Below are 16,411 nucleotides of genomic sequence, written 5' to 3'. Positions count from 1 at the left end.
TGAGGCATCGATGAATGGCTCTGAGCGTGTCGAGGCGAGCGAGACGGACCAAAGGTCGAGAGAGATGAGGACGCGACCGACCCTCGCTCCTCCCTCTCGACACTCTGCTCGTGCTTGCTCCTGAAGGCCTCCAGTCGAGTCTAGCAACGTCCATCATGGCCGCTGTGCCGGTCCTCGCCGACCCGAGCGCCATGACGCCCGGCGAGCGCACCAACGAGCTCGTCGCCTTGGTCCAGCGCGACGACTTGCTCGGCGTCCTGCTCGTCCTGCTCTACTGCGGCGAGGCCGAGGTCAACAGCACAGGTGCGTCCCCCTCTCACGGGAGAGCGAGTGGGAGAGCGTCGACCTCCCCCCCCCTCGTCCGGGTTGAACGAGCCAGGGCTGTCGAGACTGACCCTCTCCTTGTCCCTGCGACAGCGACCCTGTACCGCACAAGCCCTGTCGAGGCCGCCCTCCTGTACCCGACCCGTCGCACGCCCGTCCGCCGCCTCATCGCCGAGTGCCTCCTCCATCGAGGTGCGAGGACCGACCACCTCGCGCAGAACATGCCGTCCCGCGCCCTGCCCGCCATCGAGTCGATCCTGAGCAGCTGGGACGACGGTGGACGAGAGCGAGGTGCGTTGCCTCCTCCCTCTTCCCGTCCTTTCCGTGTCGTCGGCGCGCACGAGCAACCTCGCCTGACGCTGTCTTTCCCCCTCGCAGCGACGATCTCGTACGACCTGAGCTTCACGATGGACCTCTATGCCGCCGAGGAGTACCTGCAGGAGCACGGCTACGGCCCTGACGGCCCGCCCGACCCGCCGTCGGCCGACTCGTCGAGCGCTCCAGCCGTCCTCGCTCCTGTCTCGCACGCCGCGCCGACACCGCCCACGCCTCCTCACGACGACCCGCATCGTCCTGTCGACTCGCCCTCAAATACGCTGTACGAGCTCGTGCCTCAAGACGCGGCGACCCCGTCCCGCCGAGACGGTCCGAGCGACCACGCCCCGTCGCCGAGGGACGACTCGCGCCGCAGCGAGAACGCCCAGTGGCCCTCGCGCGTCGGGAGCGACCGTCACGAGCCTCGTCGCCGCTCTCGCAGCCCCGACCGTCGCCGCGACTCGTATGCGCGAGACGGCCGCGAGCGGCGCTCGCGCTCGCCCCGTCCTGATCAGCGCCGCCTCTTGCCTCGTCACCAGCGATCGCCCTCGCCCCGTCGTCAGCAGCGCGACATCTCCCCTGTGCGGCTTCCTCAAGCCCTGTCGAGCGCGTCCGCGACGGCTGGCGGCAGCGCCGTCAGTGAGAAGCCGTCTGCTGCGCTGGCCGCACCGATTCGACGCACTGGATCACGGTCGGCGACATGGTCCTGTCCATCGGCGAGCGGTGGATCTTCGAGACGCTCCTTGGCCTCGGCGTCCGGCCCTTCGACATGTTCATGTCGAAAAGTCGCAACAAGCCGCTGCGGTTCGCCTTTGTCGGGTTCGACAGCGCGTCCGCCGCCACCAAGGCGATGCGCGAGCTCCACGGCCTGCGTGTCGACGGCGTCAAGCTTTCGGCATCGCGCTTCTGCGACAAGCACACCGGGTCGACGCAGCCCCGCATCCCGGCTTCGGACTTGCTCGACCGCCGGTACATCGGCCCCCAGGCCCAGAGCGAGCTCGCGTCGTTCGAGCGCCAGCCCGGCCTCTTCTTCCTGCACCTTGCGCCGTCTACGACCGAGGTCGGCATCCGCAAGCTCCTGTGTCGCTACCTGTCGGCGTCCAAGGTCGGCTTCATCGAGGTCCGCCACGCCGGGCTCACCCGCACCGCTTTCGCCGACCTCGCAGACGACGAGTCGTGCCGCAAGGCCATCATCGAGTGCGACGGCGCCGTCGTCGACGGGTACGCCGTCCGTGTCAGCTGGCTCGAGCGCAGGAACTCGTGGCGCCCGCCTCGCAATTCTGCGTTCGTCCGGTCCTCGCCGCCCCGACCTATCCCAAGTACGTCACGACCACGTCCCCTGTCCCTCCTTCGTTGCGGTGATTGACTCGTCGTTCCACGCAGTCGACGATGCTGCCCTCAAGTCTCGCGCGAGCGAAGCCGGTACGCCCTCACCTCGGGTCCCGCCTGCCCCGACCACGCCGGGTTCGGCTCTACAGCCATCACCGCCTCAAAATGGCGCATACGGGCCCGAGGTCGAGCACCTGCGCACGATCGGCCTGTCGGACGAGCAGATCGTCGCCGTTCAGCAGCTGTGGCGTCCAATCGAGCGAGACGAGGTCGGCGGCCCGACCTTGGAGCGCCGCATGGACGTCAAGGTCGACTTTGGCTGCGTCGTCGAGGAGGACGCGAGGCTGGCGCTCGCGCAGAACGCGCGCGAGCCGGCGTTCCCCGACGACTCGGCGAGCCAGGCGCGGTACTCGGCATTCCTCGAGGCGCAAGTCGGCAAGTCGAGGGACTACTACACGGTCCGTCTGCTTCTCTTCCTTCTCTCCTCGACGATGCCGACGACGAGCCTGACTCTCCCTCCCCTCTCTCGTGCGCGCGCAGGTCTTCTTCGCCAAGCTCGCCGAGTTCAGCTCCTCGAGCGTCGCCTTTGCGGCCAAGGCGCGCAGCGTCGCCGAGGAGGCCCGTCGCGACATGAGCGCCACGATGGATGTCGGCGACGGGCGCGGCGTCAAGGAAGAGGAGCGGGCCTAGCCGGCGAGAGGAGCCGGTCGGTTTGAGAAGGAGGACGACGAGTCGCTTCTCTCGGCAGTGTTTTTGTACCACCCTCGCTTCGCAGTCCCCTTGTGCAACGTACACTTGAGTTGGTCTCGCCTCGTCCAGCGCTTCGAGAGAGTGACGATGCGTCCTTGCTGCAGGCTCTCGAACCGCTCGCTCCTCCTCGCTCTCGTCCAAGAGCCGGCCCGCTCGTCGCTCTCGGTCCTTTCTCGCTCTCGACGTTCTCGACGACTCGACGGGAAAGGCTGAGAGCGAGAGAGAGACAAGGGACAGAGTTGCACAGCGCCGCACAGACCTCCTGCTCGCTCACCTCCTCGCTCCCGCCTTGCCCGCCCTCGCGCCCACCGTTGTCCACCCTCCTTGGGCCTGGAACTTCTGCGGCTCGTAAACGTCCTCGAAGCCGTTCTCGTCGGCGCCAATGTCGTGGTTCCTGCGGGCGAGTAATCCGAGGTCAGTCCTCGCTCGAGGAACGGGGAAATAGAGAGAGAGAGCGCACTGGTCGCCGGGGCCGAGGATCGGCGTCGACGGCCTGTAGGCCCACCCGAGGTCGCCGCCAAGCCCGTGGTGGCTGCTGAAGTAGCGCAGGAAGCGCGCGACGCGCCACCCCGAGGTGAGGAGCGTCTCGCGCGCGTCGTCCGTCTCGCGGTGGTCGACCCTGCACGACGGGCGCTCGCACGAGGTCAGTCTTTGATGCGAGGCCCTGTGACAGAAGAGAAGGAGGGGACGCACAGGACGAGCTTGGGGACGAGGTCGACGTGGAAGAGGGTCGCCTTGTTCGGACGCAGGTCGGGCAGCGTCTCGTGCAGCTCCTCGAGGTTGACGCCGGCGAGGTAGATGCGCTTTACGGCACTCGAGCGCCCGAGAGTCGAGATGACGAGCGCCATGGCGGCACACGTGCTCGCCTCGCCGTGGTCGAGGGCGTGGTTGGTCGGGACGCTGTTGAAGCCGGCGAGGAACGAGTCCCACGCGCCGTCGTTCCTGTGGCCGCGCCGAGTCGTATGAGCGAATTGTACGAGTCTCCTGAACAGAGAGGGAGAGGCAGACGCACGAGCTGACCTTGCTCTGCTTGAAGTTGTAGAGAAGCGCCTTGCGGTTGTGCCAGAAGAGGCACAGCACGCTCGGCTGCTTCGCCGCCGCCGTATCGTCGTGCCCCTCCTCGAGCTCGATGTCGTGCTCTGCAGATGTGAGGGCTCAGAGTGTAAGTGTGCGGGCAGGAAAGAGGAACTGGTGGACGCACCTCGCAGGTCCTTTTCGACCTCCCACCTGCGAGCGCACGAGCCTCTGTCAGTAACGTGGGCCCGGAGCGACCGCACGAGGCAGGAGGGGGACGCACCTCACCCTCTCGCCGACCTCTCTTCCTCCCTCCCACCCGCGACGAACAAGCTGCTCGTTGAACGGCGCCGACGAGCTGCGAGCGGGCGACGGCGGGACCTTCCCAAGTCAGGTTCGAGCGCTTCTGAGCGCCGCTCAACGCCGAGTCTAGGTAGGGAAAAGGGACGAACCCGTCGATGAGAACGAGAATGACCGACTCGAGCCAACGCGCGGCATCGCCGGCGCCGCTCGCGCCGCCCGGACGAACTTGAGCTTGCGGGGCCGCCGCTTTGGCCGCCTCCACGTCGGCGGTGCGAGCGGCAATCCTCGAGCGCAGGTCGTGGACGCTGAGCTCGAGCTCGAGATTTATCTGCAGAGGATGTGCGAGTGTCAGCCCGGTGCGCGAGAAGCAGAGAGAGGGAGAGAACGAAAGAGACGAGGGACGCACGCCGTGGTACTGGTCGCGCTCCTGCTCGAGATCGCGGATCTGGCGCTCCTGCTCTTGCGTGGCAGCTTTGACGGGGGTGCTGGTGGGCTCGGGCTGAACAGCTTCGAGCCGCTCGATGTCGTGGGCGAGGGCCGACTGGTCGGAGATGAGGTCGGCGACGAGCGCGTCCACCTTGTCGAGGGCACTGTGAGGGGGCGAGGCAAGGATGAGCTCGGCTCAAGAGAGCTTTAGAAGGGCTGGGCATCCTTACCACTGCCACTGCGGGCCGAGGTGAGCGAGGTGAGCGGGGACGAGCGAGAGTGGGGGGAGGAGGAGGAGAACTGCTCGACGCACTTCGTCTGCCTTGGCCTGCACGTCGCTGAGCGACTCGCCGAGTTCGGGCATGTCGACTGGGTCGCACGAAGCAAGTCGACCGGGCAGAGGGGAAGCGAGGTGAGGACAGAGCGCCGAAAGCGTGAGAGCGAGACGTCGACCGAGCGAAGGCCTGGCGCGAACGGGCGGACTCTCGATGTGCACGCAGGAAGAGCATTACATCTCAAGCGCCCGACCAAGCCAATCTCGCCTCCCTCCTTGCTCCTCCCCCATCACGTCCTCCACCGAGCGAGGATCTTCTTGTCGCTGCAGGCGGGAAGTCGTTAGTCCAGGCGCTCGTGGGAAAGGTATAGAGAACGAAGGACGTACTGCGAGAACATGCAGCTGCGAGAGAGGCGCGCGAGAGATTCGTGTGAGTCGCCGGAACACGCGGACGGAGGAAGAAGAGGAAGAAAGTGGGGAAGCGAGGGACGCACATCTCGTCGCGTCGCGCTGCGTGCGTGCAGTAGCCAGTTTCGCGAAGCTCCTGTGGGACGAGCCGGTCAGGGAGGTGGCCGGGTGGGTGGAAAGAGAGATGGACGAGGCGGACCTTGCACGGGTAGGTCCCGACGTCCTCGCGCAGCCGACGCAGCTGCCCCTCGGTCATCTCGTCTGCGCCAGGGGGTACCGAGTCAGTACGTAAAGAGGTTCCTGCAAGAGAAAGGCGGGCGTACAGCCGTGCGAGTGGGCGCACTGGGCGCGAGTGCATCCCCTCGGCGAGAGGTAGTGGTGGAAGCAGCTGTACGGCGAACGGGGAGGTTAGACTCGGTCTCAAGAACGTGATCTGACGGGGGACAAAGACGTACACCATCGGATCTGGAGAGGGGAGAAGCCGGGAGTCGTCAGGCTCGAGGGACGAGGGGACGTAGGAGAAGGAGGGAGGACGGACCCTGGTGCAGGAGCCCTCGGTTCGGGTCAATCTTGACCGTCTGGCGCTCGGGCGAGAGCTGCACCTGTCGGATAGATGCGCTAGTCGTGCTCGCCGCTGCCGGACGCGACACTCCTTCGCTGCGAGGGATTCAAGATGAGCACGCGCTGGCGCTCTCGCGCAAGATGCCGGCGCACTAGATGCTCGCCGGAGAAGGGGGCTTGACGTGAATCGAGCGTTGACCCGGCTTGGAGGCGAGAGGCAGGGCGATCGACGACTCGAACACGCCGGCGAGCTCGATGGTCGAGTCGGCGAGCTCGCCCATGGCCGGCAGGGGAAGATGACGAACCCTGTCCGACGCCATGAGAGCTTAGTACGTTAGCCATGAGGGTTTAGTTCGTTAAACATGAGAGCTTAGTACGTTAAACATGAGAGCTTAGTAGAAAGGCCTCGCCGAGCTGAGCGGTCGCGTCGGGCTGCTGCTCGACGACGTCGCTGACGCCGTGCTCCGGGTGGACGCCGGCGAGGTAGACCTGCTGCACGTTCGACATGAAGCCGACCTTGCTCAGGACGGCCGCCATGTGCTCCTCGGCGGGCGCGCTGTCTGGGAAACAGGGGCTCGAGCGCGGTCAGTCCTGGTCCGCTCGACGCAAACACGAGGCGAGAGAGGTGGGACGCACTGGCGACGTCGATGATGAAGTTGCCCGTGACACGCGAGAAGCCGTCGACAAAGTTGCGCCAAGTAGACGGGTTGCTGCGAGGGGGGAGAGAGCTCGGGGAGTGAGGATGCGCGACGGGGAAGACGAGGAGGAGAGGGGGCGCACCTGATGACACGGCTGCGCTCGAGCGACGGGATGACCTGCAGGCGGTCGTAGTACAGGAAACACAGACCCTTGAGCTCGCCCTCGGTCGAGAGGCTGCTGATGTCGAGCTCGATCTGGCCGCTGCGGGCGCAGGGGCGACGTCAGGGCTCGAGTCGTCGTCGCGCTTAGGGCACGGACAAGGTGACGCACCGCAGAAGAGAGGACGCCTCCCTGCCGCCCGCCGTCCCCTTCTGGATGAGCGCGTCCGAGAAGGGCGCGACCGTGCTGCAGGAGGAAGACGGGCCCGACGTGAGCGAGGGCGCAGGGCACGCGATAGAAGGGGGACACAGGGCGCACCCGTTGATGAGGACGAGAACGAGCGGCGGGCTCCTGTCGGCCTTGGCGCGCACGCCCGCCTTGAGCGGCTCGACGGGCTGGGTCGACCGGAGGTTGAGCTGGGCGAGCTGGGCGTCGAGGTTGGCGAGCGTCTTCTCGGCTTCTTCCTGCGCCTTGAGGTGCTCCTGGTAGGTCTGTGTGAGAGTCGAGTGTGAGCCCAGGATCGAGGGTGAGGGGCCTAGTCGAGCGGGAACGCACCTCGCGAGCCTGGGCGACCTGCGCCTCGAGCTGGCCGATGCCGACAAGCCTCTCCTGCTCCGCCCTCGCACTCGCACTCTGCTCCTTGAGAGCCGACGACTGCTGTTGGGCCTCGGCGAGGCGGTGCTGGAGCTCGGCGCGGTGCTGGAGGAGGGTCGCGACAAAGTCGTCCTGCGCCGTGATCAAGCTGGGGGCGGGGCGGGGATGGGGAGCGAATCAGGGTACGCCTAGGGACTCGGAAAGTACGAGGGACGCACTCTTGCCACTGCGCGAGCGACGTGCGGGTCAGTGGCTCGTCACCGAGGGGGGAGGACGAGAGCGAGGAGGGACGCACCGTCTCGCAATCGCGCTCGGTCTGGTCCTGGACCTGCTGGGCGATAGAAGGAGCGGCACCGACCATGCCGGACTGCATGCTGAGCAGGCCAGAGGCAGAGCGAGGGAGAGAGAGCAAGCGAGAGATGAAAGCGAACCGAGAGACCAAGAGCACGCTCCTCGCCTCGCTCGGGCACAGTCTGAGCCAGGCTGTGCGTGTTGGCAGAGAGCACAGGTCCGCAACACACCCGCACTGCCCTCCCCTGCGAGAGGACTCGCCCTCGTCGATGGGAGAACCTGCTCTCCTCGCTCTCATCGCAGCTCGCCAGCCGCACGCCCGCTCTCGGCCTTGCTCTCGCGCAGACCTACCTTCGGCCTCGCCAGCGACTTCGATCTGGCGTCCTCCAGGAGCTACGCGACCTTCCCGCGGCCGTCGCGCCCTTCGTCCGCCCGCCCCTCCCCCACAGCCTCCGGCGCGGCGACACCTCTGCCCGCTCAACCCCTCGCCATTGCCCAGCACGACGCCTCGACCTACTCTCGACTCGTCGCCTCCCTCGGCCCGTCCAGCTGGGGGACTGTCGCCAGCCCGCACCGGCAGTCGCTCCCGGCGGTCGACGCCGGTCGGCAAGGCGGCCTGTGGGAGGCGGGACGGTACCGCACGCCGGCAGAACGCGCAGAGCACGAGGGCAACCCGGAGAGCTGGGGCGTGCTCACGACGGCGCTCGGACGGGCGAGCGTGAGCAGCGAGGACGCGGGCGCCTCGCCTCGTCGGACGACTCGGCGCAAGAGCAGGTCGAGCTTGCGGGTCCAGTCGTCGAGCAGGGAGCGGGTCGAGCGCCCACGAGCGCGCACGCTCACCGAGTCGACGCTCCAGGAGGAGCCCGAGACGTACTCGGTCGCCGACAGCTCTTTCGATCTCGGCGCCGGCTCGGACGAGGCGGCGGGGCAGCAGGGTCGGGACGGGGCGACGGCGGGCGATGGCGACGCCAAGAGCCGAGCGAGTGCGCCGTCGTTGCAGGAGGAGAGCGGCGCGGACGAGGGAACGGAGGACGACGACGACGAGCACCCGCCTCTCCTCCATCGAGCCGGTCCTGCCAGCTCTTCCGCCCGGTCGATCCTCGGCCGCCACGTCTACCCGCCCTCGCCGCTCGTCAAGAACATCCTCAAGTGTGTCCTCGCCTACTACATCGGCGAGCTGTTCACCTTCGTCCCGATCCTGTCGGACCTCGTCGGCGAACCTTGGGACGTCGACGGCCCGGTCCGCAACGCGCACGTCGTCGCGACAGTCGCTGTCTACTTCATGCCGGCGCGCACCATCGGCGGCATGATCGAGGCGGACCTGTTCCTGCTTGTCGGCGCGGCCTACGCGGCGTTCCTCACGTGCGGGTCGATGGCGTCGGCCGTCCTCTTTGATCATTACGACCTCCTGGTGCGTCCTCGTCCTCTCTCTCTGCGTCAAAGGCGTATCACTGACGTGCTGCACACACAGGGATACGGCCACGCCTTCATCCTCGTCTGCTGGCTCGGCGGCGGGTACGCGGCGCTCGCGTACGTCAAGGTCGCGTTCGGCAAGCCGACGGTCGCGACGGCGTGTTCGCTCGTGTCGCTCGTCTGTTCGTCGATCCTCACCAAAGAAGGCGCCATCCACGTCGGCAAGTTCGACGGTCGGGCGATCTCGCAGGTCCTCCTCCTCGCCGCGTTCGGGTCGGCCATCTCGAACGCCATCTGCTTCCTCGTCTGGCCCCAGAGCGCGACGAGCAAGCTCCAGGCCGACCTCAACAATACCCTGTCGTCCTTCAGCACCCTCCTCGACATGCTCACCAAGACGTTCCTCCTCGAGTGCGCCTCCCTTTTCTCACCCTCTCGGTCCAGGTTCACGAGCTCACTCTCCTTGCCTCTCCTTGCGCAGCACCGACTTTTCGACGAGCCCCGAGACCCTCAAGAAGGCCATCGACGCGCACCAAGCCTCGTTCACGACGCTCAAGGCGTCCTTGTCGCAGGCCAAGTTCGAGGTGTTCGACTCGCGCATGGCCGGCACGTCGACGTCGTACGACCAGGTCGTCGCGAGCATGACTCGTCTCGCTCAGGGCCTGACGGGCATGCGCGCAGGGTGCGCGCTCCAGTGGGAGCTGCTGCGGGCGAGAGACGAGGGCAGGCTGGACGGCAGCGAGGTGGGCGGCGAGGCCGTGAGCGACGACAAGCGGGCCGAGCTGCTCGACGAGATGGTCGTTCTCGAGCGATTCAGGGAACGAGTCGGGCCGTCTCTGCAGCAACTCTCGGTGCGCCCCTGCCCGCTCTTCCCACTCTCGCGAACGACCGCTCACCTCCCTCGACCGCGCGCGCAGACCATCAGCAAGCAGTCGCTCTCGTTCCTCCGCACCTCGTTCATCCGCACCAAAGCCGGCTCGAACGCCCGAGCTGAGCTGCGCCGCGACGACCCCGAGACTGCCCTCTCGGCCGACGAGCTCTTGACGCTCCAGTCGGAGCTCGAACAGAGCCTCAACCTGTTCAAGCGCGAGCACTCGAAGGCGGTCAAGGTCCTGTACCGCAGCCTGCCCGAGAAGACGCTGTTCGGCGGCGAGGGCCTGCCGGACCCGTTCGCCAACCCGTCGTCGTCGGCGACGCAAGCCCCGAACGACAACCTCTTCCGCATCTACCACTTGTGCGCCTCATCTTTCCCTCTCTCTGGCAAAACCGACGCACGTTCCTGATATCCACATGCGCAGCGCCTTCAACTACGAGGAGTGGGCCGGCGAGCTCCTTCACCTCCTCGACGTCTTCATCCACATCCGCGCGACCGAGGAGATCGTCGAGCGCAAGCTCGTCGACCGTCGGCGTCGGTGGGGCCCAGTCGCCGGCCTCGCACGCTTTGCGGGGCTGCTCGTCGGGTCCAGGAGCGCGAGGGCGGCCGAGACGAGCCTGAACCAGAAGGCGGCCCTCCTTCGCAAGCAGTTTTGTGCGTCCTCGTCTTCCCCTCGCGGTCCTTTCGCCGGTTCCTAATCCTCCATCACGTCGTTACTGACTCTACTCCCGTGTCTCGTCGCAGCTCGAGCTCTACAGACGCCGGCTCGCAAGCGGCGGTCCGTCTTCCCGCAAATCGTCGATGGCGCCCTCTCGTCGCACCAGGTCGACGGCGCCAACCTGACGTTCGTCGCTCGCCTCAAGCTCAACTTCTGGCGCGTCGGCTGGCAGATGCGGCAGCCGGCTGTCCGCTTCGCCGTCAAGACCGGCTTCGGCGCCGCCGTCCTGTGCTCGGCCGCCTTTATCCCCCGTCTGCGCCCGCTCTGGCTCGAGTGGCGCGGCGAGTGGGCCCTCATCTCGTTCATCGTCGTCATGGCCCCCGCACTCGGCGCGACAAACTTCCTCGCCGCCGGGCGCGTCGTCGGCACCGCCACGGGCGCACTCGTCGCGGTCGCGTGCACGTTGGCGTTCCCCGAGAATGCCTACGTGCTGCCCGTCCTCGGCGCCGTCTTCTCGGCGCCGTGCTTCTACGTCGCCATCACTCGAGTGCGTCCCCTCTCTCTCGGTGGCTGTCCTTTTGCCAGCGTCGCTCACCTCCTGCTCGCCGCCCGCAGCCGCAGTACGCGCCGGCCTCGCGCTTCGTCCTCCTCACGTTCAACCTCACGTGCCTGTACTGCTTCAACTTGCGCGAGGCCGACATCCCGGTCGAGTCGATCGCGCTCCATCGTTTCGCTGTGCGTCCACCTTTCGCCGTCGGCGAGACGTTGCCCCGGCCTGACTCGTGTCCTCCCTCGCCCGCAGGCAGTCACTGTCGGCGTGCTCTGGGGCCTCCTCGTCAGCAGCTACGTCTGGCCGTTCGAGGCGCGTCGAGAGCTCCGCAGCGGGTTGTCCGAGTACGTCCTCGCCTCCTTCGCGACCTCTGAGTCCCTTTAGCCTGACCTTCTGCACGTACAGGTTTTTCCTCAACGCGTCCTACCTCTACGAGCGCATCGTCAAGGCCTACTCGTTCGGCGACTCGCCCGTGTCGCGCCAGTCGACGATCCAGGGCATCTCGAACGAGCGCACGGCCCTCGTCCCGCCGCAGCCCGACGAGGACTTTGTCGCCATGGAGATCGAGCTGCAGCTCACGCTCATCCGCGTGAGCGGGCTGCTCGCGTCGACCAAGCACGAGCCACGGCTCAAAGGCCCGTTCCCCGTCCACGAGTACCGGCCCGTCCTTGCGGCGTGCCAGGCCATCCTCGACTCGCTCACGGCCATCGTGCGCATGACCAAGCGCGACGCATGGCTCGCCGTCATACGTCGCGACTATGTCCTGCCTGTTAATCGCGAGCGGCGCGAAATGGTCCGTCCTCGTCCCTCGCCCCTTGTGACCTTCCCAAACTGACGAGGATGCTGCCCGTGCAGGTCGGCAACGTCGTCCTCTTCCTCTCTCTCCTGTCGTCCGCCGTCGTCCTCAAGACGCCGCTGCCCGCCTATCTACCGCCGGCAGCAGAAGCGCGCCAGCGACTCGTCGCCCGCCTGCGCGACCTCGACATCGTGCGACGCCGGCTCGTTCGGGGCGGCAGCGAGTCGCTCCTGTACTACGCCTACACGACCTCGATGAAGGTGCGCCGTACTCTCTCTCGCTCTGCCGCCTCGAGCACGAGCCGACATTCCTCTCGACGTGCAGGACGTGATCTCCAGCTCAACGACATCGGCGCAAGCTTCCAGCGTCTCTTCGGCATCATTGGTCCGCTCTCATCTCTCTCTCTCTCTTTGCCTCGCGAGACATCCTGACGCTGTGAGTTGCAGGCGGATCCTCGGTCGCCGACTTCGAGGCCCTGTTCGACGCCTCGCCCGTCACGCCTTACGACTCGAGCGGCGACGACGAGCCGACGACCGACTCACGCAGCTCTGCGTGACTATTTTCCCTCTCTCATACTCCCTCGTACTCTCTCGCGCTCCTTGTACCCCATCGCAACCCTTAATCTCGCAATTGCAACGCTAGACAGTCCTCCTCAGCTCGACCTCGTCCGGCTCTCCTTGGCCTTCTGCTCGCGCGAGGCCGACACGATGTGGCGAGACTGGCGGATGGCGTCGACTGCGAGGCACGAGAGAGTGTCTCAGGAAGGGCGACCTTGAAAGAGAGAGAGAGAGATAGAGAGTCGGAAAGGAGCGCGAGAAGGGAGAAAGGAGGACGCACTCGTCCTGGTCGCCGAACGGAGGTCGAGCTCGCCGCGAGCGAGCTTGAACGCCTCCTCCTCGACCTGCTCCTCGCTCGGGTTGGCGACACCCTGCGCCTTGAGGTCCGCCTCGGCCTTCTCGGCGAGCCCCTCGTCGTCGGCGTAGTTGAGGGCGACAGCGATCGAGAGGAGGACGTCGACGCGGTACTGGCTGCGCTCCGAGCGTTCGAGCGCCTCGTACCGCTCCGAGCCCGTCGGCCGTTGCCCGTCGTCGCTCGCTGCGCCGCTCGCCCACCGGTCGATGGCGTCCTGGACCGTGTCGAGCGCCTCGGCCGACAGCTCGCCGAACGCCGACATCTTGGCCAGGTGCTCGCGCTTGCTGCCGCCGGCGTGGAAGGCGTTGTTGAACGGGGCGGCGAGGGGAAGCCGTTCCTTGATGATCTTGTCGAAGACGGGCGGCAGCGAGGTCGAGCAGTACTCGCGCAGGTTGGCGACGTACGACTTGGGCACGGCGAGCTCGGTCTTGCCCATCTGCGAGGACCGAGAGAGGGTCAGTGATCGAGTTGAGAGAGAGAGAGAGAGAGAGGGAGAGAGAGAGAGAGAAAGGAGGACGCACCTCGACGGTGAAAAAGGCCGAGTCAGTCGGCGTGAGGAGGTCCTTGCGCGACACCTTGCCGACCGAGCCGTCCGTGTACTTGACGACGAACTTGCCCGGGGTTGCCCGCTTACCGCCCTTGCTCGGCGACGGCTGCTCGTAGCTCGCCGCTCGAGCGGCCCACCACGTGCGCTGCTGGCGAGCGAGGCAGAAGAAGGGGAACCGGACGCTGCGCACGCTCGAGCGACGTCAGGACGATTCGCAGCGCGAACGAGAAGAACGAGAGGAGGGACGCACCCTGCGTCCTCGCCTCCTCCCTCAAGCCACCGCTCGTCGTCGTCGAGCACTGGCGCTTTGACCTCCTCCTCCTCGCTCGACTCGCTCGACTCCTGCTCCTCGACTGCGACGCGCGCCTGGCTGCTCGGCTTGTTGGCGCTCGTGCCGATGCTCGACGGCGGGAGCAGGCCCTCGTCGTCGTCGTCCGACTCGCCCGGGCCCGCGTACTTGATGACGGCGTCGCCGAGCACGCTCTTGAAGGCGGCGTCCGAGGGCGCCGACACGTCCGGCGAGTCACGGAAAGTAGCGTGGTCGAAGCGGAGCTTGAGCTGGTGGCGGAAGGTGACGAGGTCGTCATGGTCGGGCGAGGTGAACTCGATCGTGTCGGAGCTGGAGGAACGCTCAGAAAAGGGTCAGGAGCGCTCGAGAGCATGGACGAGAGAGACAGAGACGCACCTGTGCTCAAGGATGGTCGAGTCGGTGTCGAGGAGGAGCTTGATCCGCAACGGCGTGTGCCAGTGCGGGCAGTCGAGCTGCAGGGTCGCGAAAGGGTGAGCACTCGCGCAAGAGACTGAGCGAGAGAGCTCGACGCACTTGCGCAGGCCACCAGAAGCCCTCCTTGACGCCCGCCTTGCGAATGTGAGCCCACACGGGTCGGTCGCGCGGGAGCGCGTTGAGGTTCCAGTCGCGAGCGCGCTCCTCGGACGTCTGCGGCGGTGCGGCGCGGTCGTTGCCGCCGACCTGGCTGCCGAACGAGCCGGGAGGAGGGAGCCACGAGCTCTTTGTCGGCGAAGAAGAAGGAGCTGCGAGGAGGCAAAGGGCGTGTCAGGGTATCGACCCTGAGGAAGGAGCCGAGGTAGGAGGACGGGCGACGCACGAGCAAGCTGCTTCGTCCTGTTCTTGTCCTTGACCTCGATCGACTTGGACGGCTTGGCGCGCTTGGGCGTACCGGTTGACGACGAGCGCACTTTGACCTTGGTGGGCGGTCGAGCGCGCTTCTTGGGCGACAGGTGCGGCTTGGCCCTCGACGCGTCGTCCGACTCGACGTGCGAGTCCTCCTCCGTCGCCTCCGACTCGCTTAGAGATGAGGACGAGGATGAGGAGGCCTCCTTGAGCGTCGCGCGCATGCTCGAGCGGCGCCTCGTCCCGCGGTTGGCCTCAGCCGCCGCGAGCTTGAGCGCCTGCGTCTCGTCCCACTCGATGTCGTGTCCCGCCCCCTTCTTCTCTCGCTCCTTCTCCTTGCCCTTGCCCTTGGCCGCGGCAGGGACCTTGCCCTTGCCCCGCCGACTCGCCGCCCGGTCCTCCTCCTCGTCGCTCGACGAGCTCGACCTCGCCGCCGACCCTCGCCTCGAGCCGCCCTTGCCCTTGCCCGACGCCGCCATCGCCGCCTTTGGCGCGCGCCCGACCGACCCGGGCGGCTTGGCCGCGGCGGCGACCGCCTTCTTGACGGTCGGCGGCCGCCTCTTGGTCTTTGCCGGCGCCGACGCTGCCGCCGCCGCCGCCGCTCCAGCGACGCGCACCTTCTTCTTCGGGCTCGCGGCGAGCTCGGTCGCGCTCGAGCTGCCGGGCTGCCCGCTGTCGCGCTCGGGTTCCTCGTCGTCGCTGCTGCTCTCGCCGTCGCTCGAGCTGTCGTCCTTCATGGCGGGGACAGCGGCTGCGGCCGAGCGACGAGGACGTTTGCCGCGCACCGCCGAGGGAGGTGCGGGCGAGGTGCGGTCGAGCTGAGACGGCGGGAGCGAGGTGAGGGGGGACGAGGGCGGGATGGGCTCGTGCGGCGGCTGTGGGTGCGGCGGCTCGGTGTGGAGGGGGAGGGTGGGGCTCGCTTTGGTGCGAGAGGGTGCAGGCGCGGTGGTGGAAGGGGTTGAGGCGGCGACAGGCGGGTTGGGCGAGGCGAAAGGGGAGCCGCTCGAAGGGCGCGAGCGAGGCTGTGGAAACAGCGTCAGGGACGCGTTCCCGGGCGAGTGCAGGACATAAGGGGGAGGTAGACGCACTGCAGGAAAGTCGAACTCGAAAGGCTGGTCGGTCCTCGCCCGTCTCTGCCCCTCCTGCTCCGGCTCGCTGCTCGGCTTGGCCTTGCCCTCACCGCCCTTGCCCGTCGCCGCCCTCGCCGACCCGCCGCTCGCCCTCGGCATGCCCACCGCCGACCCTTTGGCGAGCGGGATCTCGACGTACGCGAGCGTCTGTACGCGCCGGCCCGTGGTCGACACGCCGGACGAGCGCCGGTGGGTCGGCGCGCCGCCGAGCGCTAGCTCGTCGTCCGAGTCGGGCGCGGCGGCATCGGGGCCGGTGCTCATACCGCGTGCCCGGGCACCGGCGAGCGAGAGCGGCACGGACGGTGCGCGGCTGCCGCGGCGCGATGTGGTGAGCGGCGCGGCGGTCGACGACGACGACGAATGCGGGCCGACGTTCTCGCCGATGGCGCCGCCGCCGAGCGCGGCCGAGGGCGTCTTGGACCGAAAACGAGAGCGCGTAGAGGTCGGCGAGCTCTGCAGGCGGTCGCGGCTCGGGCCGGCGGATGGGCTGCGGGTCCTCGACGAGCGGGCCGCCGACGACGAGGCCATGATGCGCAACGGGTCGGGCGAGTCATCGGCGAGCTCGGTCTCGGTGAGGTGGTGCTGCGAGGAAGGGTGGGCGGCGGGCGAGAGGGTCGCCATGGCGGCCGTGATGGTGTGTTGCGACGAGGACGAGGACGAAGGGAGGGCGCCGAACGAGGAGGTGCGCGGCGGCGTCGCGGGCCTTGGGGGCTGTGCAGCAGGCGGCATGGCGTCGTCTGCGCTCGAGGCCGGCTGCAGCGCGCCGCCAAGTGGAGCACTCGACGCCGGGTCGTCAGCGTGCGGGGTCGCGTCGGTGGTGCGCGTGCCGTCGACCATGGGCGAGTCCTCGCCAGGCGCGGGAACTTCGCGCACGGCTGCCAAGGGCCCGGCGTGCGCGTCGGCGAGCGCGTGCATGACGTCGGTCGAGACGGAGAGCGCGTCGGCGAGGAGGGGAGCGGGGACGGGGTCGAGCTCGTCGGCCATGCTGGACGCGGCTGAGGGTGCTGCGGCGAGG

At 67.6% G+C, this 16,411-nt stretch overlaps 6 protein-coding genes across 6 annotated transcripts in view; 2 read left to right on the top strand and 4 right to left on the bottom strand.

Moving 5' to 3' along the window:
- The window catches only part of RHOBADRAFT_64864 (uncharacterized protein), a 186,160-nt gene that overhangs the window by 51,350 nt on the left and 118,399 nt on the right, over nucleotides 1-16,411 (bottom strand). The window contains exons 6-7 of the mRNA XM_018418600.1: nucleotides 10,915-10,925; nucleotides 10,775-10,776 (exon numbers count right to left, since the gene is read on the bottom strand). The gene's annotated coding sequence lies outside the window, so the exon portion shown is untranslated. The remainder of the gene's footprint in view (nucleotides 1-10,774; nucleotides 10,777-10,914; nucleotides 10,926-16,411) is intronic.
- RHOBADRAFT_53018 (uncharacterized protein) lies at nucleotides 156-2,658 on the top strand (the record flags this gene model as incomplete). The annotated part of the gene is made up of 6 exons (XM_018416624.1): nucleotides 156-303; nucleotides 418-615; nucleotides 703-1,274; nucleotides 1,361-1,958; nucleotides 2,023-2,426; nucleotides 2,509-2,658. The coding sequence occupies 6 exons, from the start codon at nucleotides 156-158 to the stop codon at nucleotides 2,656-2,658; spliced, it is 2,070 nt and encodes a 689-aa protein (XP_018272066.1).
- Nucleotides 2,936-4,825, bottom strand: RHOBADRAFT_53017 (uncharacterized protein; the record flags this gene model as incomplete). The annotated part of the gene is made up of 10 exons (XM_018416623.1): nucleotides 4,775-4,825; nucleotides 4,692-4,699; nucleotides 4,442-4,625; nucleotides 4,185-4,363; nucleotides 4,016-4,090; nucleotides 3,920-3,945; nucleotides 3,731-3,857; nucleotides 3,412-3,660; nucleotides 3,179-3,337; nucleotides 2,936-3,112 (listed from the first exon to the last, which is right to left on the bottom strand). Coding segments are annotated over exons 1-10 (1,185 nt in total), but the record flags the coding sequence as incomplete, so codon positions are not given.
- RHOBADRAFT_53015 (uncharacterized protein) lies at nucleotides 4,963-7,469 on the bottom strand (the record flags this gene model as incomplete). Its single annotated transcript, XM_018416622.1, has 16 exons — nucleotides 4,963-5,059; nucleotides 5,123-5,133; nucleotides 5,226-5,279; nucleotides 5,343-5,404; nucleotides 5,467-5,531; nucleotides 5,599-5,604; nucleotides 5,678-5,800; nucleotides 5,858-6,010; nucleotides 6,102-6,264; nucleotides 6,341-6,414; nucleotides 6,485-6,604; nucleotides 6,674-6,748; nucleotides 6,821-6,993; nucleotides 7,058-7,244; nucleotides 7,315-7,322; nucleotides 7,392-7,469. The coding sequence occupies 16 exons, from the start codon at nucleotides 7,467-7,469 to the stop codon at nucleotides 5,026-5,028; spliced, it is 1,386 nt and encodes a 461-aa protein (XP_018272064.1). The 3' UTR covers nucleotides 4,963-5,025.
- On the top strand, nucleotides 7,516-12,395 carry RHOBADRAFT_53014 (uncharacterized protein; the record flags this gene model as incomplete). Its single annotated transcript, XM_018416621.1, has 14 exons — nucleotides 7,516-7,581; nucleotides 7,733-7,813; nucleotides 7,887-8,798; nucleotides 8,859-9,208; nucleotides 9,279-9,648; nucleotides 9,715-10,031; nucleotides 10,096-10,325; nucleotides 10,416-10,876; nucleotides 10,945-11,064; nucleotides 11,132-11,223; nucleotides 11,285-11,672; nucleotides 11,735-11,935; nucleotides 12,000-12,059; nucleotides 12,122-12,395. Coding segments are annotated over 14 exons (3,921 nt in total), but the record flags the coding sequence as incomplete, so codon positions are not given.
- RHOBADRAFT_53013 (uncharacterized protein) lies at nucleotides 12,284-16,380 on the bottom strand (the record flags this gene model as incomplete). The annotated part of the gene is made up of 8 exons (XM_018416620.1): nucleotides 12,284-12,410; nucleotides 12,513-13,023; nucleotides 13,109-13,316; nucleotides 13,385-13,753; nucleotides 13,820-13,896; nucleotides 13,958-14,166; nucleotides 14,241-15,288; nucleotides 15,355-16,380. The coding sequence occupies 8 exons, from the start codon at nucleotides 16,378-16,380 to the stop codon at nucleotides 12,328-12,330; spliced, it is 3,531 nt and encodes a 1,176-aa protein (XP_018272062.1). The 3' UTR covers nucleotides 12,284-12,327.

This window comes from Rhodotorula graminis (genome assembly GCF_001329695.1).
Source record: "Rhodotorula graminis WP1 unplaced genomic scaffold RHOBAscaffold_5, whole genome shotgun sequence".
NCBI lineage: Eukaryota > Fungi > Basidiomycota > Microbotryomycetes > Sporidiobolales > Sporidiobolaceae > Rhodotorula > Rhodotorula graminis.
This window is presented reverse-complemented; position numbering and strand designations above follow the sequence as displayed.